The following is a 19,813-nucleotide window of genomic DNA, read 5'->3' on the forward strand; positions in this document are numbered from 1 at the left end:
GAGGAGCCTGTCTGCTGGCTGCAAGTGATCTGGTGAGTGTGGAGACAGGGGAGGAATGTTGAGTGTCTCCAAGGCCAGGTGCCTGGCATGTTGCAGGTGCTCAGGGACTGCACTGATGAAGCAGCGGGGATTTCAGGAGCTTAGAGCAAGGGCCTACCATGAGGCAATGTGGCCTGGGGGTCCAGTTCACAGGCTCTGTAGCCGCACCATCTAGGTTGGAATCCTGACCCCACCTTGCAGGCTGTGTGGCCATGGAAGACTTACCGAACCGCCGGGCTCCCCTTCGCTCGTCTGCAAACGTGGACACAGATTTGCGTCTGGTGTGCAGGCCGGGCCGTGCGTGCAACCCGGGGGTATCGCTGTTGCTGTTGCTGTCATTACTGTTATGTGGCAGGGGAGAGAGTGGGGCCAGGGACAGGGGCTTCTCGGCTGGAATGAGTGCAGCTGCCCAGAGGGGGCAGGGCGAGCTCAAGAGATAGATGTGGCTCCTCTGGAGGCTTAGTAGGAATCCGTCAGTGGCTCACGAGCTGCCTCCACCGCCACACATGTGGCTGCCTGTGCTGTGGCTGGCTGAGCAGGGCTGAACCGAGCGTGGGAGCGGAGGCAGTGGCCAGGCCTGGATTCCAGGCTGGAGCCCTGGGAGAGCTGGGGCGAGCCAGGGTGAGGGGTGGGGGCCGGGGGAGGAGAGGTGAGTGGAGAGGAGGCCGGGACTCTCCCAAGTCCCCAGCTGGGACCCCAGGAATTCCTCCCTTTGTTTCCTGCCAGAGGGCCTGGCCTTTTACCTCCAGAGTCTCCAGAGGTCCCGGGGTCCATCTCCCTGCAGCCTGGGCAGACTGTTCTGAGTCTGCGGCCGGGAGTCTGATGCCCCTTCCCTGTTAGAAAGTGATTCCTCCCCAGGAGCCACTGCCTGGCGGCGACTCCTTCCTCCCTCCTCATCTTGCCTTCAGATCTCCCGTTTCCAGTGTTCCGGACAAGCAGCTGCTTTGCAAGAGGAGGGAGTGGGAGTCGACTTCAGGGGCCTGCCCTGACATGGGGCAGAGGGAGGGGACTGTGTAGCGCAGTGGAAGGACCCATGGCGAGGGAGTCAGGTGGCCTGCCAGTCCGCCTCTGGCACTGTGTGACTTCAGACAAATGACTTCCCCTTTCTGGGCTTCAGTTTGCTCCTCTGTGAAATGAGAAGCTGGCGTTAGGAGAGTTCTCTCTTTCCAGCAGTGCTGAAACTTTGCAAGTCTATGGATGTTTCTGAACAGAGAGGCTCCTACTCTTGGGGCCTTTAGAAAAGCCATCCAGCATGGAGGTGGGGGACCTGTAGGCTCTTCAGTCATCTGCTGGGATTCCAGCTGAGATTCTGGGAAGGTCCCTCTAGCGCGGGACCGGAACATTCTTTGACCAGTGACCACTGCTCCAGGCAGCTTGGGTTCTTGGAACAGAGCAGAGGGCAACAGCTGTCAGGGCTGAGGCAGCCAGAATCTCCCCACGTCTGTCCTAGTGACTCAGGTGGGGATGTGCTGGAGCTAGCGAAGCGAGGGAGGGGGCCGGGCAGATCTGCTGGCTCCCCTCGGCCACCCTAGGGAACAGAGTAGGAGGAAGTGATGTGCTGGGGGCCGGGTGCAGAGGCAAAGTGAGTAACAGCTGTGAGTAATGGCTCAGTGTCTCTGCTGGGTAGGTGGCTCCTAGACAGTGCACAGCTGTCTGGGCTCTGGAAATGCTCCTTGGAGGCCCAGCCACTGAGTCACAGCAGCCCGAGCTCCCCTGTCCCTGTCCTGCCTAGGGGCTGGGGGTCCAGGCCGGCAGGGGCCCCTCAGCCTCTCTGCTCGCCTCCGCAGCTGCCCTCCCACCATCTCTGCCCTCACAGCCCCCAGGCCCATCGCTCTGCCATGTCCTCTAGCATCCGGGCGACTTGGTGCGCCTGAAGGAGTGTAGAATTTGCAGTCTGGCTGTCCTGGGTTCGAGTCCCAGCTCAAGCACTCAGAGCTGTGTGACCTTGGCCAACTGCTTCTCCTCTCTAAGTTTCAGGAGCCTCATATGGAAAAAAGGGATGTTTTTGCTTCTTGTACCTAGTGTTAAAAGGATTAAATGGGATTATGTGTCCAAAGTACACGTATGTTGTATGTGTTCATGTAACATGGTTGTCCCACAAGCCCTAAAGTCTATTTTGCCCCTCCTCACCACCTCCGTCCCCCAAATCCCTGCTCCCCATGCTTCCATGCCATGATATTCAGGGGGTTCATTGTCCTCTCAGCGGCACTCTGTCATTTGTGCACCTGCCCCTCCGTTTCTGATGCCTCCTACCCAGCTCCTGCCCACGTGCCTTATCCCTTCCCGCTATCCCAGGAGGCCAGCGGGGGCTCAGGTGGGGCAGGCAATCCAAGGGGAATTCGCCCTTGCCCAGACTGCAGTGGGTGCTTTGAAAGAAGTGCAGAGATCTGGGGGTGCTTCAGAGGCCTGAGGCTGCTCCTGTACCCCCACCTCTGCTGGCCCCTGCTCCCCTCCCTGGGTCCTTCCCCCATCTGGCGTCCCGCAGTCAGCTGTACTCAGGGCCACACAGACCGCCCCTGCCTGTGGGCGTGCTGGTGTGTTTCTGTCTGAGCTGCTCTGCTTGGGGTGGGGCCGGGGCACCAGGGAGTGACTTTGCATCAGGGTCTGGCAGCGGTCTGGCATGTGCGCTGTGTGTGCCTCGGGGTGTTCCGAGCCGTGTGTACTCGGCTGCAGCGTCTGGGTCACTGGGTCTCTCTCTGATGCGAGCTTTCTCTTCTGTCCATTTGAAATCTGCCCATGTTTTCTGAGGTCTTCCGCCGCCCCTCCCTTCGCCCTCCCCCCTCTCCCTCCAGACCTGGTTTCGGATGCGTGCATCTCTGAGGTCTGCCAGGGAACAAGGAAACATTGCAGGGGGGTGGATATGCGTCAGATGGAGCCGAACAATGCCGGTGACAGCCAGGCCTCCTCTGGCCTTCAGTGCTGGCCTGGTGTCAAGTCTCTGCTGCCAGCTAATTGGGAGTGTGGGGGGCTTCCTGCAACGTGGCCGCAGATGGATTTCAAGGAGCAACAGGGCGCTGGGCTGCCCCGCCCTCCGGCCTCCTGCTTCCGGAGGCTCCTGCTACAGCCTCCTCCGTGGAGCAGATGGGGTTCCAGAACACCAGCCCGACGTGCACGAATTGTGCAGAACAGTTCCACTAACTCCTCCTGTCGCTGCCTCTATGGCCAACCATGGCCAGGAGTTTTCCACACGAGTGAATTTTCAGATAACTGAACCTTATGCCGTGGGAGAGTGGACAGCTCAGAAAAAAGGGGGATGTTTTTTGATGAGAATCACTTGCCTCGTACAGTGTCCCAAGCTTGCTTTGACTTACAGTAGACGGGACCTCGGGATCTTAAAAATCACTTCCTTCCTCTCCTTCTGCTGTTTCTTCTTCTGTAAAATGGGGATAAGAACTGAACCCACTTCACAGGGTTGAGGTGAGGACTAAGCGGGTTGAGATGCATAAAATGCTTGGAATTGAGCCATAGTAAACACTGTGCAAGTCCCTGAATGCGGAGGCCCAGGGAGATGCCGCGATTGCCTCCAGGCTGACACAGAAGGGAACGGACGTTTACCAAGCATGTCCTGTGTTCCGGACGTGTTTGCTGATGCCGTGTCATCGGCTTTGTGTGGTACCTCCAGCCACTTGCAAGGTAGGGCTCCTCACCCCCATTTTACGGATGAGGAAGCTGAGACTCAGGGAGCTTGAAGAAGGTCTCGACAGCTGGTCTGTGGCAAAACTGGCGTTTGAGCCCAGACCTGACTCGGTCCAGTGCGTTTTCTCTCCCTCCTCTTGCCCTTTAGTTGGAAATTCATGGCCTCTTGGTGTGTTCAGGAATTTGGAAATGAGGAGCCGCCAACAGAAGGCGATAGATCTTACGGAGCTGGGTCTGCGGCCAGCTACCGGGTTTTGGTTTGGTGCTAAGCTGCCTGGAGTCAGTGGTGAGACGGAAAGACCTTTGTGCGGGGCGGGGAGCGTCCAGGGAACATAAACGCCATAAATAGGCTTTGAGGATATGGAATTTCCTTCTGAGGAATATGTAGTTGGGTTTGCTGTCCATCTTGTTTCTTCTGCTGGCAAGCCTTAAATTCTTAAAAAGAGAGGTAGGTAGACATCAGGAAGGACTTCCTGACTGTGAGCCCCACAGGGCAATGATACAGGCAGCTTAGGGAGCCTGAGGAGTCAACACAAATTTTAGGCATTTCTTCAAATCTGAGATGTCTTGTTTTACATACTGTGTTTCTGAAATTGGAATGCACCTTATAATTGAGATGTGTACTATTTTATTTTCAGAATATTATGGGGTACACACCTTTGGGTTGCATAGTTTGCTTTTGTGCAATTTGAGTCAAAGTTATCAGTGTGCCCGTCACCCAGACAGTGTGCCCTGTACTCGTTAGGTGTGAATTTGCCCCCCCGCCCCCGCCTGGTCGATTTCCGTTGAGTTTTACTTCCGTATGTGCACACACCAATTCGCTCCAATTTAGTATTGAGTACATGTGGTGTTTGCTTTTCTATTCTTGTGATACTTCTCTTAGAAGAATGGTCTCCAGTTCCATCCAAGTTGTGACAAAAGATACTAGATCACCATTTTTTTTTATAGCTGAGTAGTACTCCGTGGTATACATATGCCACATTTTATTAATCTGCGCATGTATTGATGGGCACTTGGGTTGTTTCCACGAGATGTGTACGATTCAGGTAGCAATTTCCCCTTCTCAAAAGCTGTTATCCAATTGACTGTGCCCCATACGATCAATGGCATCCTTGAAATTAGGAAAGAGGGCAGGAGACGCTTGCAGTTTGCCAAGAACAGTGCAGGTGTGGAAGGGAGCGGGGTCTGTAAGCTGCTGTCCTGGCTGCTAAGCAGACAGAAGCTGAGCAGAAGGCAAGGGGCTGACGTCTGTGTGGGCCTGTGATGTCTGTGGGGGTCTCTGCTGTCTGTATGGGTTTGAGTGTGGCCCCAGCCCCAGAATTCTCCATCTTGGGCCTGGCTTGGCCTCCCTCCCACCCCCAGCCTACTGTCATGCGTCCCAGCGGCTGGCACAGTCCTCATCAGTTCCTGAGACCTTTGGCTCCTTGGGTTTTCCCATTGCTCTGAGATTATTTTCCCACGCATCCTTCCTGTGTCACTGTTCTAGCACAGCTCAGGGTCAAAGACTTCTGTCCCTTCAAGTGCTCATCTAGGGACAGAAACCCTCGGTGGTGAGTGAGGGGTGGGGTGGGCAGCTTCCCCCTGGGTGTAATTTCTGGAAAAACACATGGACTGGAATCCCAGTGAAATCATAGCCCTCTTATACCTCCATGATAGCAGTTGCTGGGCTGTTTTATAATTCTCTGTTTACATGCCTGTCTCCCCCACTGGGCCACAAATTTCCCTCCAGGGCAGGGGCCGTTCTCATGCATCTCCGTCTGCAGAGGAGCTGGGAGCCTGGCTCCGGGGGCTCAGTCTGTACTGATCAGTGAATGCACGGTCTTTCTTCCCTTGCCCCTGCGGCTTCCACCAGAACCTTGACCACAGACCACAGCCCTTTTTCCTTGACCAGCTTCTTCTAGGAACTTCCTAGAAGCTCTGTTCTCGGTGCCATAGGCTTGTCACCAGCCCCCCTGCTTCACAACAAATGTCCCTTCTCCAGGCCGGGGAGAAGGGGTGGGGTTTTCCTGCTCTTTGGATCTCAGGAGAAGGCGACTCTGCAGCCTACATTCCAAACTGCCTGCTCCACACCTGGTACAGAACGACGGCTCGCCCAGGTCATCCAGGCCAGGTCTCAGCAGCATCCGACTTCCCACACCCCCACTACTCCCTCTCACTCCCTTGGCCTCTCTCCTCTGCTCCCTGCCTGGCTCAGAGCCTCTTCTTACTGCCGTGGCAGCTGCCTCTTCCAGGCTGGACTTCTGGGCTGCAGCCCCATCCCTCACCCGTCCCTCTTACTGACTCTGGGGCCATCAGTCCACAGCACAGCACATTGTGGCACAAGTCGCCCTCTAACCTTTTTTCTCCATTTGGCCATGGTGCCCTCGGCCTAGCCAACTGGTCTCCTTGCTGTTCTCCTACCCCTGGCATCTCCCATCCCTACCCACCTCAGAGGCCATGCCCTCCACGAAACCCTCCCTGTGGCCCTCGCCCAGGCAAGGTGGTGCAGTCCTGGGCAGGGCCAAGGCTTTGGGCACTGCCAGAGCAGAACTTGGTTCAATTTCCATTATTTGCTGGTTGTGTGACCTTAGGCTGAGAATGTGACCTCTTGGTGCCTCATTTTCTCATCTGTAAAACGGGCTGATAGCTCCTAGCTCCAAGTGTACAGTATTGAGTGAAAGTGCATCAGAATGTGGTTGTCTCTGGCTGGAACAAGGGCTTTGAGGTGAGAGGTGAGAAACGGGACTGGAGAGAGAAACACAGCCAGGTCCCCAAGGGCCGTGACAGCCATATTAGGGCATTTGGACTTTATCCCGTGGGAGCCATGCAAGGCCTTGAGGCAGAGCAGCGACACTGCTGGATGTGCATTTTAGAAATAGCTCCCTGGCTGCCAAGTAGAAAATAGGGTGGAGGGAGCAAGACTGAGGGCAGGGAGACCTGTTTTGGGAGGCTGCTGCAATAATCTCTGTGATTTGGAGGACTGGGGTGGGGCTGGAGTGTGGCTGGGAGAGGTATTTGGAGAGAGGAGGGGTTGTCCAGGCTTGGTGGGAGGGAGGGAAGGAGCAGTGAATGAAGGATGCTCAAGTTTCTGGCTTGAACAACTTTGGGTGGCCAGGGAGTGGGGGCAGGGAGATGGGTGGGGGGGATGGAGTGGGGTGGGGGGGATACGACAGGGTGCCAGGAGGTAGCCAAGTGGGGCCGGACCATGAGTCCAGGATGCTGGTGGGAGTTGAGCCCTGGCCCAGCCATGCCCTCTGGCCCCTCCAGTCCACCGTGTCTTCTGGTCACTGTCCTGCCCCTGTCGTGCCCCAGCTTGCTCTCTTGTGCTCCTGGGCCAGTAGTGCTCCATGCAGGTTTGCCGAGCCCGGCGCCTCTCACCCTCCTGCTCACCAGCGTTTGCTCCTAACCAGCCTGGCCTCATGTGCAGCCTCACCTCTCCCAGCCTCGCTGACTGTGGGTGTGGGTGAGTGTGGCCCCTGAGCTGGGCCCTTGGGGTCTCAGCTGGGGTTCCCCAGAGGCAAATCATCAGAGAGGATTCTCTGCACCCAGCTGAGCATCCAGGGTGCACCCATCGGGGCGTCGTCACGTGCCGTCTTCCAGGCGGCTCTGAAAGGGGACCACCTTCAGTCGTGGGAGGCCCGCTGGTCCCACAGCTGGGCCAGCTAGTCCCTCCTCCCGCCCCGCTGCTGTCAGGACCTTCTGAGCCCCACGTTCCGCAGGCTCCTGAAGGGTCAAGCACACCCGCGCACTCCTACTTGTTGGGGTCAGGTGTTTAGTGGCCCTTGTGTTGGGTCGAGCTGCTCTGTGTGTGGGCGTGGGTGTGGGTAGAGGTTGGGAGGTGTTGCCTAGAGAGGAACCTCCCTGTCTGGAAAGCCCATCTCGAGTGCTCTGCAGGACCTGGCGCCAGGCCGTGGGCTGGGTGGCCAGTGAGTGGGACGGAGAAGGTCCTGAGACAAGAGGAGGAACTGGGGAGAAGCAGAGGCTGCTTGAGCTTTGGGGGCAGGTTGGTTGGCTCAGTGGTCCAAGAAGAGTGTGGCCCAGGAAGATTTGGGAGAGCAGGTGGGGACTGGGGCCTTGGGGACAGCCCCAAGTCAGCCCTCTGGGTCTCCCCTGGGTCCTTTCTGCCCCACGTTCTGAGCCTCAGCTTGTGCTGGGTTTGGGGAAAGGGTCAGGCTCTGGAAGGGGATTCAGGGCTGGGACATGTGCCCCCTGGCTCGAGGTGTCGCTGGGAACAGGCCCTTTCTTGCCTCCAGGAACTCGATGCACTTCCTTTCCTGGTCCTAGCAGAACTCTATATAAGGGAAGGAAACAGCCTAGCAGGCCGGGGAGCCCGGAGAGGCTGGACAAGCCCTGGAGAGGGGAGTGCGGTGGGAGGGCACAGGCCTGGGGCCACGATGGAGCCAGGGCAGTGGCCACGTCCTCCCCAGGACCCCTCCTGCCCAGGGCCTGGAGCTCAGCCTGGGAGGCTGGTGTCTTCGAGCCCTGCTGGGGTAGGGTTTGTCCTCAAGCCCTCCCCTGCAACCTTGGCACTTTTGTAACTCCTGTCTGTTGAGCACCCTCAGGCCCTGGAGGATCCCGCCTCCCACCTGGCTTCCAGGCCGACTGCCGTCCACTCCGCGGGCCTCCCCGGCTGCCCTTGCCCGGCTTGCAAGGGCTGGCTGGGGCCTTCCAGATGGGGCCCAGTGGCCTCATGATGTGGCTCCCAGGTGCAGGGGAGGGGTCATCTGGCTATTTCCTCAGTCATGAGCAAGCAGACTGGACCCTTCTGGGGTCATTGGCTGGATTTTTCTTGCCCCTCTGGTGTCACCTCAGTGACCTGGCTGCCTCCTGGCTGCAGGCTCCTTGGCGGGGCCCAGAGTGTAAACAGCAGGCAGAGCGTGGTGGGATGGATCTGCTTTGGGAGTGGGCCCTCCCATGCTCGGGGCGGGGGAGAGAAGTAGGGTGTGATCGGTGCAGATGTGTGTTCGTCAGGGTGCAGATGAGGGTCCCTAGGTTTCAGGGTACCTGGGTGGTCCCTGGCCTCTGGGCTTCCGGACCCCTCTTCTGCCCCACTTTCTTCTTCCTATTGTTATTAGTGTTGACCTCTGTTTGCCTTAAACTCCCCCCGCTTCACCTCCCCCTGGGCCCTACTATAGGACTTCTTTCTCTGGAGCATAGCTCCAGCCTAGTCCCTCTCCCACTCAGGAACCTTCAGTGGCTCCCAGTGCTAGCAGCTAGAAGTCTTAATTCCCTTGCTGAGCATTCAAAGTTGCCCATGGTCAAGCCTGGAAAGAGGTCCAGCCTTCTTCCTTTCATCCTTTCAGTATCCCTTCAGTGCCCGCTCTTCCTTCCCTGCACCCATCCTGTGTCACAGCCAAAGGGGACATCTAGTGGTTCTTCCAGTGTGCTCAGCATTCCCACCTCCATGCCTCATTCATGTGTTATTTCCACCCGAAATGCCCTGTCCCCGTCCCCACCTTTCAGAACCCATCCACTAGCCTGGTGAGCAGGAGGCTCTGAGCAGGGCCCTGGGACATCTCAGTGGAAATGCCTGATGTGCTTCCCGCCCTCGGAGGATGCACAGGGTCGTGGGTGAGAGTCACGGTGGACGAAAGAAGGCGGCGCATCCTCCGTGCCTGGCTCGGGTACCCGTGCTCCGTGAAGCCTGCCCGGGACCCCTGAGCCCTCTCCGTGTTCCCACAGCATCCTCCACCATGGAGGCAGCGTGACAGGTGGGGAAAAGCAGGTGTCTGAGTCCAGCAAACCCAGAGGACAGTCCTGGCACTGTCACTTGGCAACTGTGCCTTCTCGGGTCTGACAGGATTATTGCGGGGGCTGCCTGAGGCCCTGTGACATGGAGGCACTAATGCCTACCTCCTGGGGTGGTCGTGAAGAGTGAGGTGACAGTGTGCATAAGGGCTTAGGACAGTGCCTGGCAGGCAAAGGTCTTAGCAACTACCGTGTCTGTATCTGCCGCGATGACTACTACTGGCTGTTCGACTTTGGGCAAGTTGCTTAACTTCTCTAAGCCTATTTACCTCAAAAACTTGTCAATAAGGTTAAATAAAGTAATGGATATAAAGCACCCAGCTCAGGGACACACAGCAGGTGCTGTACAAACCCCGGTTTCCTTCCCTTCCATGTACCTTTTGGTGTCATTCGAGATGGGTGCCTGGAATTGCTGGGCTGTGAGGTAGGCGTCAGCAGTAACTTCTCTGAAAACAACGCAGTGTCCACAGGTGGATGAACGGATAAACACAGGGTGATGCAATCTGTGCCGTGGAATAGTATTCAGCCCGAAAAAGGAAGGAAATTCCTTTTCACACAGCTACATGAGTGAGTCTTAAAAACATCACGCTAAGTGTATTAGTCTGCCAGGGCTGCCATGACCAAATACCACACACTGGGTGGCTTAAACAACGGAGGTTTATTTTCTTACAGTTCTGGAGGCTGGAAGTCGGCGATGATGGTGTCAGCAGGATCGGTGTCTTCTGACACCAGCCTGTCCTTGGCTTGTAGATGGCTGTCTTGTCCTTGTGTCTTCACATGGTCTTCCCTGTGTGCATTTCTGTGTCCTAATTTCCTCTTCCTATAAGGACACCAGCCGTATTGGACCAGGGCCGTTAATGACCTCATTTTAACTCAATGACCTCTTTAAAGACCTTATTTCCAAATATAGTCACATTTTGCAGTACTAGGGGTTCGGGCTTCAACGTATGAATTTGGGGGAGAGACATAGTTCAGCCCGTAACACTAGATGAGATAAGCCAGACACAAAAAAGCAAATGTTGTATTACTCTTCCACATGGGGATCTAGAATAGGCAAACTCACAGAGACCGAGAGTAGATTAGAGGTTACCAGGGGTTAAGGGGCAGGGGAAATGAAGTATTATTATTTAATGGGTGTGAGGTTTGTTTGGGATGATGAAAAAGTTCTAGAAATACAGGACAAATTAGGATGGAAAGCAAAAAAGAAAAAAAAAAAGAAAGAAGAAGTTCTAGAAATTGATAGTGGAGATGGTTGTACTATATTGTGAATATACTTAATGCCACTGAATACACTTAGAAATGGTTAAAATGGTAAATTTTATGTTATGTACATTTTACTACAATTAAAAAAAGGGACTAGCAAGAAATAAGAAAAGATAAACCAGCTTTACCACTCAGTCTCGTATGAGATGCTGGATTCGCAGATGCACGTGGCACTGTTTTGCCGGGGGCAGGGCTGTCGGGTCCAGCCCCAAGACCAGGTGGGCATGGGCGTGGGGAGCTCCTCTGGAGGGCCGGGCAAGTTTAGGAGTTTGGGATTTTATGTAACTAAGGCTGAGACATAAGGTCTTCCTTGAGGTCCTGGGGACAGGAGCATCACCCGGTTGGGTCCAGGTCCTACCACTTGCAGCACACAGAGGAGCAGGGGCAGTGGTAGGCAGGCGCCTGGGTTTTCTCTCTTCTGCAAAGAGCAGAGTGGGAGCTCACAGACCCAGACTCCGCCTGCAGCTCCCTCTTCCCAGCCAGCGGGAGCCGATTAAAATCCCGAAAGACACAGTCTTGAATGCCATGATCCTGAATGTTGAAATCCTGAAAGGTCAAAATTCAGAAAATATAATTCTGGAGGAAATAATGAACCATTTCTTTAAAAGATATTTATTTATTTATGTTTTTAAAAAGGGATTTAGTTTAGAAACATGTAAAGACATGACATAGGACTCATAAGCCACTTTACACAATAAAACAGGCAATAAAACATACATATTTTTGCAAGCATAAACACTCAGATATTCTAACAGCAGTCACACAGGTATAATAGCTATGAGCAGATGAGCCATATTCATAGAGAAACAGGTCAAAAAGGGAGCTGTATAAGTGCACGTCACTCTGGTTAGTAATGTGTGCACCCAGCTTTGTAACTGCAGTCATCTGAAATACTGTCATGGACAACCTAAGTCTTCTGATGAGATTGATCAAAAACTGTGATGGGTGACCTCCATGTCACTAGCACACCAGTCACCCAAGGAGCCAAGACCTCAAGAAATTTTATCTTTCACAAATGCAGAGATTATGATCTAAACCCCTTCCCAGCTGCTGGACCCAGGGCAAGAGTCATGGCCTCTTGCAGCTTCCGTTTCTTCATCTGTGAAACGGGAGTGACTTGCTGACTTCGCAGGCTCGGAGGGTCTCAGAAAGATCAGGCATATGACGGGATTAGCCCCAGTGTCTGGTGCATAGTAGGTGCTTAACAAATGGCAGTGATTTTTACCAAGTGTCTCCTTTCCTCCGGCCTTGAGTCACTTCCATTCCTTCAACAGACATTTAGTGTGTACCTACTGTGTGCTGCGTTGGGACTAGTGTGATGAACCAGACATGCTTCCTGCCCTCAGGGCACTTGTGCTGTAGCGGGGAAACGGATTAGAGGCAAGGAAGCACACGCATGTCTAATTACAAATTGTAATTCGGTCTGTGAAGGCTGTGAAGGAGGAGAGATGGGGACAGGAGAGAGAAGTGTGTGTGTGTGTGTGTGTGTGTGTGTGTGTGCATGTGTGTGTGTGAAATCTAAGGGGTCAGGGAGGGCCTCTGGGGGGTCGTGGGTTTTAAGACAAAGCCAGAAGGGCAGGCGGAACACAGCTATGTAGACAGCTGGAAGAGTGTTCCAGGCAGAGGGACCAGCCTATGCAAAGGCCCTGAGGAAGAACAGAGCTAGGTGTCTGAAGGATTGAGAGGAGCTCACCCCTGTGTGTGGCATTGGGTCCTGGACAAGGGAGTCAGCCACAGAGTGAAGGCCGAGAGGAGGGCAGGAGCCAGGTCACGCAGGGAGCTTCCTGCCCGGGCTGCTTGCTGTCCAGCGCTTTTAGACCCTCCCATGCTGGGGGAGTGTCCACAGTGTACCTGTTGCTTGCATTGTGCCCAGGGATGTTTGAAGTTGAGACAATACTCCTGGGGGTTGCTGACGAGTGCCAGGCATTGGCTGTGGTCTGGGTGGCTAACACTGTCACCTCCCGGTGGTACCCTCAAGCCTCCATCTCACAGGCTCGGGAGTCAGATGCTCTGCAGCTGTGCCGGGCACATCTTTCCCCTTCCTGTGCCTTAGTTTCCTCATCTGTGAAATGGGGACCATAGCTCCCAAGGAGTCTGAGCGAAGGGCTTGGGACAGTAGCTAAGCTTCGTTAGTGTGAGCAAAGGGCCACGTCCAGACATGCAGCACACTCACTCCATGGGCAGTCTGTCACTGTCACTGTTGCTGTTGTTTGCTGTTGTCGATGGCTCTGTGGAAATTGTGCTGACAGAGAGTCAGCGTGGCCCAGAGGGCAAGGGCGCGTCTCCGGAGCCAGGCGGTGGGCGTGTGCCCCACCTCCTATTGGCCAGTTTATTAACCTCTACATGCCTCCGCCTCCTCATCCACAAAATGGGGACAATAATGACAACGTTCAGGGTTGTTCTGAGAATTAAGTGAGTTAATTTACACAAAGTGCTAACAACAGTGCCTGGTGCCGAGCAGGTGCGATGGGAGTATTTGGGGCTGCAACGTTATTATTTTTCTTATATTGTTCAGAGTGGAAAGATTGGGCACAAGGCCCTCTTACTCCCAGGGTCTGGATGGGCCACTGAGGTGTCCCAGGGAAAGAGGGCTTGCCTACGGCTGCCTTTCTGGGCTCGATCCTGCGCTACCTGCCCTGGGAGATGAGCCGATTGCAGGGCTGGCACTGAGAGCCCCTGCGGACCCCCAGAGTCTGCCCCTGTGCAAAGGGAAGCTTTCTTGCTTGGGCCCCCAGGGACAGTGGGGGCAGTCACTGCAGACACTGGGACCGTGGGGCCATAGGGCACGGGCCACAGGGTGGCAGGGGGCCCTGGTTCTCCCTGGCACATTCCAGGCTCCTGAGAGGGTGGCCAGGGGCCAGGGTGCCGGAGGGAAGGAGACAGCCTTTTAAGGAAACATTTCTCTGCTTAAAAAAAAAAAGAGAGAGACAAGAAACACTGAAACACACAACAAAGTTAGTGGGCTGGCGGGCCAGCGGGCCTGGAATGCACAGCTGTGGACGGAGGGGGCAGAGGCCGTGGGGGGCAGCAGGCCCGAGGGGCACCTGGGCCTCAGGCCCTTGGGTGGGGGCTGGGCAGCTCCCCCGCAGATCCAGGCTCTCAGGGGATGCCTCTGCCTCCGGGGGACGGGGAAGGCACCACGGTCAGCACACCTGGTCCTCCCTCTTTCCACTGCCTTAGGCTGGGTCTGGGAGAGAGACCCTCCCATCTGTCTCCAGGACATCTGTCTGTGCTGCCCCTGCCTCGCTCTCACCTCCTGTAACAGAGGCGCACGGTGGAGGGGCTGTGGCAGGGGCCCCTCTTCTTGCAGCTGGGCCCTGAGTTCGGGTTCCCTGCCCAGCTTCACTCCAGCTCAGAAGGCTCTGTCCTGGGGACTGTACCCACTCCCTGCCAGGACATGAGGGTCCCATGTGATGAAGTGAGCTGGGACAGGGCACACCCTGGGGACCTGGCCCATGACAGTGAAACCTAACATCCCCCAGAGTGGGGTTTGGGGCTGTGCCGGGCAGGGACAGCAGTGTCCCCTATGGCTAAGACATTGACTGGTGGGCAGGGCAGGCAGGGAGCCCTGCAGGACACAGCCGCTCTGGGCCCTGACCCTCCCTTCCCTCCCGGTCTGTTCCCCCGGCACCTATACCCCACCCTTGGGCCCTGTCCCTGCAGAGCCGTTTTCTAAAATAGTCACTCATAGCCCTGTGCCTGTGTGTATCAAGAGCCTTGGGTTTCTGGAAGTGGTTGTCCCTGTTTCCTCATTATCCTGAGAGTCGCGCCATGAATGGTAAGGTCCCCTTCACATCTCGACTTGGGATCATACTGCCTGGATTCAAATCCCGGCCACTATCAGCTGTGTGACCTTGTGCAAGTTGTTTAACCTCTCTGTGCCCCATGCACCTCAGTGGGGGACACGATGGTAGTACCCACCCTTACTGGGTTGTTGAAAAGATTAAATGGGTTAGCATGGGTAAAGCATTTATAATAACACCTGTCATGGAGTACATATATGATAAGTGCTGGATATTAATTATTGTTGGGTTTTTTGGCCCCATATGATTCTCCCAACAGTCCTGGAATTCTGTTGAATAAAGGGTGGTAAATGCCAAGCCTGCTTGGGCCTCTTTGCTGGAGAAAGAGTTGGGCAGGGAGCCTGTGCCATGAGTGGGTCTGGAACCCAGCTGCGTCACCCCAGAGCGTGGGGCACTGTCACATGCGCTGGGCTCCAGTGTCCTCATCTGGGCTGGGGTGTCAAGCCTGGGAGCCCCTGGGCCGTCGGGACGACAGCATGCGCAGGAGGAGATGAGGCTGAGCTGGGCTGGGCTGTGGGCTTGCGCCAACACTGGCTCCACCGGGGTGGTGGGCGGGGAGCAGCTGCCCACTGTCAAGGGCCCCCCTCTGGCCATCCATGGCTTGTACCCAGACACCCTCATGCCCGAGGGCGAGCCTCCCTTTCTGTGCCCTGTGTGGGCTCCCTGCCTGGTGTTCAGGTCGGGAACTGGAGCCAGGGTTGAGGACTGAGCTCCAAGAAAAACGTGTCCCAGCTAGAAAAAAGAAGCACATTGAGTCTCTGATAAATGCCCCTGCTAATTGTCAGGGTAATGGCTTGGCTGCCAGGCCTGGCCAGGGGAATGTTATCTCAAGGAGGGGAGCGAACGGTCGAGCCCTCCCTCCCTTCCTCTCCTCTCCTCTTTCCCTCTCCCCCACTCCTGTCTGGAGGCCCCAGTTGCCATCTCGTTCTCCACATCAGAGAGGGAGATGAAACTGATGAAGGTCATGGCTGGCCCATAGCAGGCACTTCTGTCCCTCAGAGCCCTTCACATATATTGGCGACGCTGAAGGCTTTCTTTGGAAGGGCTGGCAGGGGCCCTTCCCCGCCTGTTTCCTGCATGCTTCGGGAGACTTTGCCAGGGCTGCTGGGAGCCTTCTGCAGCTCTGACCTTTGGGTGAGATCTTTTGGCATCAGGGAGAACGGAGGAGGCGACTTTCTCTGGTCTAGAGGTCTTCATCTCAGCTTTTAAAACTATAAACGAAACTTTACCATATTGTAGAGAATTCAGAAAATAGAGCAAAATATAAATATCCTTCTTCTCTTTCCCTTGCCCCGCTGGTGTTAAAGTGCTAGTGTCTGACCTGCAGTGACCCCGCGTCTGCGTACTGTTCACAGAATTGTGGCCGTGCGGCACATTTCACTTCTGCGTTCTGCGCCCCTCCTTCCCCAGGCGTGACTGCCCGAGCAGTGTTTCCCCTGGTCCCCAGTCTTCTGCAGAACCCTCAAACTGGAAAGCGTCAGCGTGCGGTGTGCCGCCGAGGGAAGGGCGGGGCATGGGATGGCTTTGAGAAGAGACGCTCACCTGCCCTTTTTCTGTTCCTCCTACAGGTGGCCGCCCCCTGCGTCCCTCCATCCAGCCATGAGATGGTGGTGAGTGACAGCCCTCCCTTACCCTGCCAGCCGCGCACCCCCTTTCTGTAGCTCCCAGCTCCCCACTGGACCCTTCTTTAGACGGAGTGTGACGTTGGGCAATGAGGTGGGAGGAGGAGGGTCGACCTCCCTAGGCCGAAGCTGGACGGGGAGGAAATGAGTCATGAGGCCCCTTCTGATGAGATGCAGGGCCTGCTATTTCCAACCTTGAGGCTCGAGTCCTTGGAAAAACCCATAAAAGGGCATCTCATGTGTCTCCAGGCCTGGCCAGGTGCCTGTTGTCCCAGGACTCAGAGGACCAGGGGCTGCTGTGGCATCTCCTTCCACCCGCCAGGTCCTGGGTCAGGCACCCTTCAGCTGGGGGCAGGGGGTGGATGGCATGACCCAGAGTCTACCCACCTGGGCGGTTTCTAACACCCAGGTGGCCTCTGTTCCGCCTCCAAGCTCCTTGGCTTGATCCTGCTTTTCTGCTGTCCCTCCGTTTCCTCCACTCCCTTCCCCATCAGCCTGGACAGGGGCGGCTCCCTGTGAGCTGTGGAGAGGGCCCTGCTCCAGGCTGGCCCCGCTGGGCTGGTTTGGGGTGTTGGATGCTCTTCCTTCCTGCCTCTCACCACATGCTCCCCTGTCGGAGGTCCTCCTGCTCCCTCCTGGAGGTGGGCAGGGCCCTGGGGCTGCAGAGGAAGGGGCCTGCATGTGTGCACGTGTGCGCGTGTGCACGTGTGCACGTGTGTGCGTGTGTGTGTGCGTGTGCATGGGCGTGGGGGCTGTGTCATGGAAGGGCACCACGTAGGGGTGATGGATGGTTCGGTGGGAGGTGCTGGTGGCGGTGCTGGTGTGGGCGGGGACTGGGGACGAAGGCTCTTCTGGGGCCCAGTCAGGCCACCTGGTCCCTTCTGCTTCAGCACCCATGTGCCCTGTGACGATGGGTCAGTCCCACCCTCTTGCTTTCTGGATCTCAGTTTCCCTTTCTGTCAAAGAGAGGGGCTGGACTAGGTGCTCCAAAGGCCCCCTCAGTGCTCATAAATATTCCCTGTCCCTCCCTCCCTGTTCAGTGTGGCGATGGAATGACATAAAGCACATGGAAGTGCTCCGGGCTCTTGGGGTCACTGCTCTCTTCACTGGCCCAGGCCCTGCCGGGCTGTTTACCTTCTTTGCAATGGCCCCTCTGCCCCTGGCCTCACCAGGGTCAGACCCTCCTGGGCCTCAGTGCTGCCCAGCTGTGCTGCTCCAGCTGTGGAGCGTTATTTGCACAGAGCCCAGTCAAGGGTCGTCTGACAACAGCGGGTGTGGGGGGCGGGGTGGTGTGGGGAATGGGGCCGGAGTGCAGCCTGGCTTGGAATGGCCAGTGAGGAATTGCTCTTGGCTGGCAGAGGGACACAGGGGAGCTCGAGGAGGGCGGGTGGGGAGGGGTGAATGTACATCTCTTATTGTGCCCGCTGAACAACCACCTTGTGACTAAGGACAGAATGTCCTTGGCTGCTTTGGGAGCCTGGGGGCCGAGGGTTTAGGGACCACCAGGCAGAAGCCAGATGTCTGGCTGCTGGGAGTCTCATGAGCTTTGTTTACATGAGAAGGGGTCAGAGGTTGGGACAGAAGGAAATAGGTTGGCATTCCAGCGGGAGGGACGGCAGATAGAATCCACAAGGAAAGCCTGCCTGAGAGGGGTTGTAGAATCTTTGAGTCTCTGTGATGTGCGCCATCTGAGCAGGGGGATCTGCCCTTTCGGGGAGGGTTGGTCAGCCACCCGGCAGTAGAGGGGCCCGGTGACACCAGGCTGTGCTCCCAGAGGCTCCCCTACCTGAGTCAAAGAGAGCGGGGAGTTAGAATGCCTCCCTCTGGGACCCGGCTCCCCACCCCCTGGCCGTGTGGCCTTGAACGCATGGCTTAATCTCTCTGGACTGCGGATTCCCTTCTTCAGACTGGGGGTTAGTAATAGTACCTACCCTGTAAGGTTGTCGGAAGAATAAAATGAGCAAATTAATACATTTAATTAATCTGTTTTCAAAACCCCTCAGTGCCTGTCTCCCTTACTTGGAGCAAAAGCCCAGTTTCTCCCATCGGCCTGCACTGCCCTACATGACAGGTTTCCTCTCTCGCCTCGGCTCCTTCTCCTCTACTTCTCTCTCATCATCTTCCTCTCTCCTCGGTTCCCTCCCACCTCACTCACTCTGTTTCAGCCCCCTGGTCTCTTGCAGTTCCTTGAACATACAGGGCACGATGCCTCCGGGCCTTTGCACTTACTATTCCCTCTGCCTGGAACGCTCTTCTCGCAGGTACCAGCAAAGCTCCCTCCTGCCCAAGTCTTTACTCAAGTGTCAGCGTCTCCCTTCCCCCAGCAACCCTCTCTGTCTTCTCTGCTGCCGTTACCCCTTAGCTCATGTCACCCTCTGATGCACTGTGCAGTTTACTTATTTATCCTGTCCAAGGGGCTTTGCCCAGGCCAGCATGTAAACTCTATGAGGACAAGGGCTTTCTCCTGTTTTGTTTGTTGCTGTGTCTCCACTGTCTTGTACACAGTAGGTGCTCTGTTTATTGCATGACTGGAAGCAAGGCGTTCAGCCTGATGTCTGGCACAGGGTAGGCACCCAGTGAACAGGACTGCTCTTGCCCGTATTGCCTGGTTTGCTGCCGGCGGGGCTGTTGACTTCTGTGGGTGGGAGTCCATGGGGGGACGGCTGCCTTCAGCTGGAAGCTCTGTTGCTGTCCCCAGGGAGTGGGAAAGTGGCCCAGGGGAAACGGGAGAAAGTTTGGCTTCCCCTGAGAGTGCTCAGCACCTGTTTCCTCACGGGCTGGGCAGGCGAGGCGAGTGCTTTGAACAGGTTCACAAGAGGGAGGAAAGGGCGGGTTTGTATTTTTCCTTCCTTTTCCATTCGCTGCCTGCCCTTCAGCCTCTGCAGCGCTGGTCCCCAGCCTCCCAGCCCCCTCCCTGTCCCTCACACGGTGTGTCTGTCTGTCTGTCTGTCTGTCGTGTTTTCCCCATAGCTCAGTCTGGCTGCAGCTCTCCCTCCGGCCTTCTCACTGATCTTGCTCAAATCCTAGCCCTGTGGGATTCAGACTCCTCATCTGGGACACAGACTTTCTGCCCAGCTTCAGGCCCTGCCGGCCAAACACATTTTCCAGCCTGTGCTTGGGCCAGCCAGGGCAGAGTGGCTTAATCTTCAACCCGTGTTTTTGTCTTACTCAACAGATGTTGCCCAAGGCCTTGGGTGGAAGGGTCCTAGGGTCACCGCCTTCCTGTGGGTGCACTGGTGGGGCCGGCTGGAGAGTGGAGAGGGCTTGTTTGCCACGGACACTCCTGATCCTTGCAAAGAGCTGAAGCAGCTTTTCTCAACTTCTGAAAAATGACCAAGGGAATTTCCTAAGGGTGATAGCCACATGGAGTGGCCGTCAAGGTCGGCCGGACGCGGGCCTTCCCCACACACAGCCTGGAACCCTGGAGACCTGGGCTGGGGGAGAAACGGCACGCACTCTGCTTCCCCTTGCACGGGCCATCCCAGCCAGGGGCTCGGAATGTCCTCGCAGAGTGACTTGGAGGTCTGGAGGTCAGGTGGGGGGTCTGGAGGGAGGAGGTAAAGGGGAGAAGGGGACCGCCAGGCTGGTTTCACCCATACCAGTAATGACAGCAACAGTGAGAGGTTCACCCTGTTAAGGGACTCTGTATCTGCCGAGCTTTGTTTTGAAAGCTTTACGAAAATATACTCATTTAATCCTGATGACAGCATAATGAGGTGCCAC

The 19,813-nt window shown here is 56.1% G+C and overlaps 1 protein-coding gene across 8 annotated transcripts in view; it reads left to right on the plus strand.

Moving 5' to 3' along the window:
* Positions 1 to 19,813, plus strand: part of TNS1 (tensin 1) — a 167,018-nt gene that overhangs the window by 41,945 nt on the left and 105,260 nt on the right. For 4 of the 8 annotated variants that reach the window (XM_069480915.1, XM_069480934.1, XM_069480923.1 and 1 more), the window contains exon 2: positions 16,037 to 16,078. In XM_069480915.1, coding sequence (XP_069337016.1) covers positions 16,073 to 16,078 — 6 coding nt within the window. In that variant the 5' untranslated portion in view covers positions 16,037 to 16,072. Of the gene's footprint in view, positions 1 to 16,036; positions 16,079 to 19,366; positions 19,613 to 19,813 lie in introns of those variants that run through there. The other 4 variants (XM_069480345.1, XM_069480440.1, XM_069480634.1 and 1 more) reach the window with 1 other exon arrangement.

This window comes from Eulemur rufifrons, chromosome 1 (assembly GCF_041146395.1).
Source record: "Eulemur rufifrons isolate Redbay chromosome 1, OSU_ERuf_1, whole genome shotgun sequence".
NCBI lineage: Eukaryota > Metazoa > Chordata > Mammalia > Primates > Lemuridae > Eulemur > Eulemur rufifrons.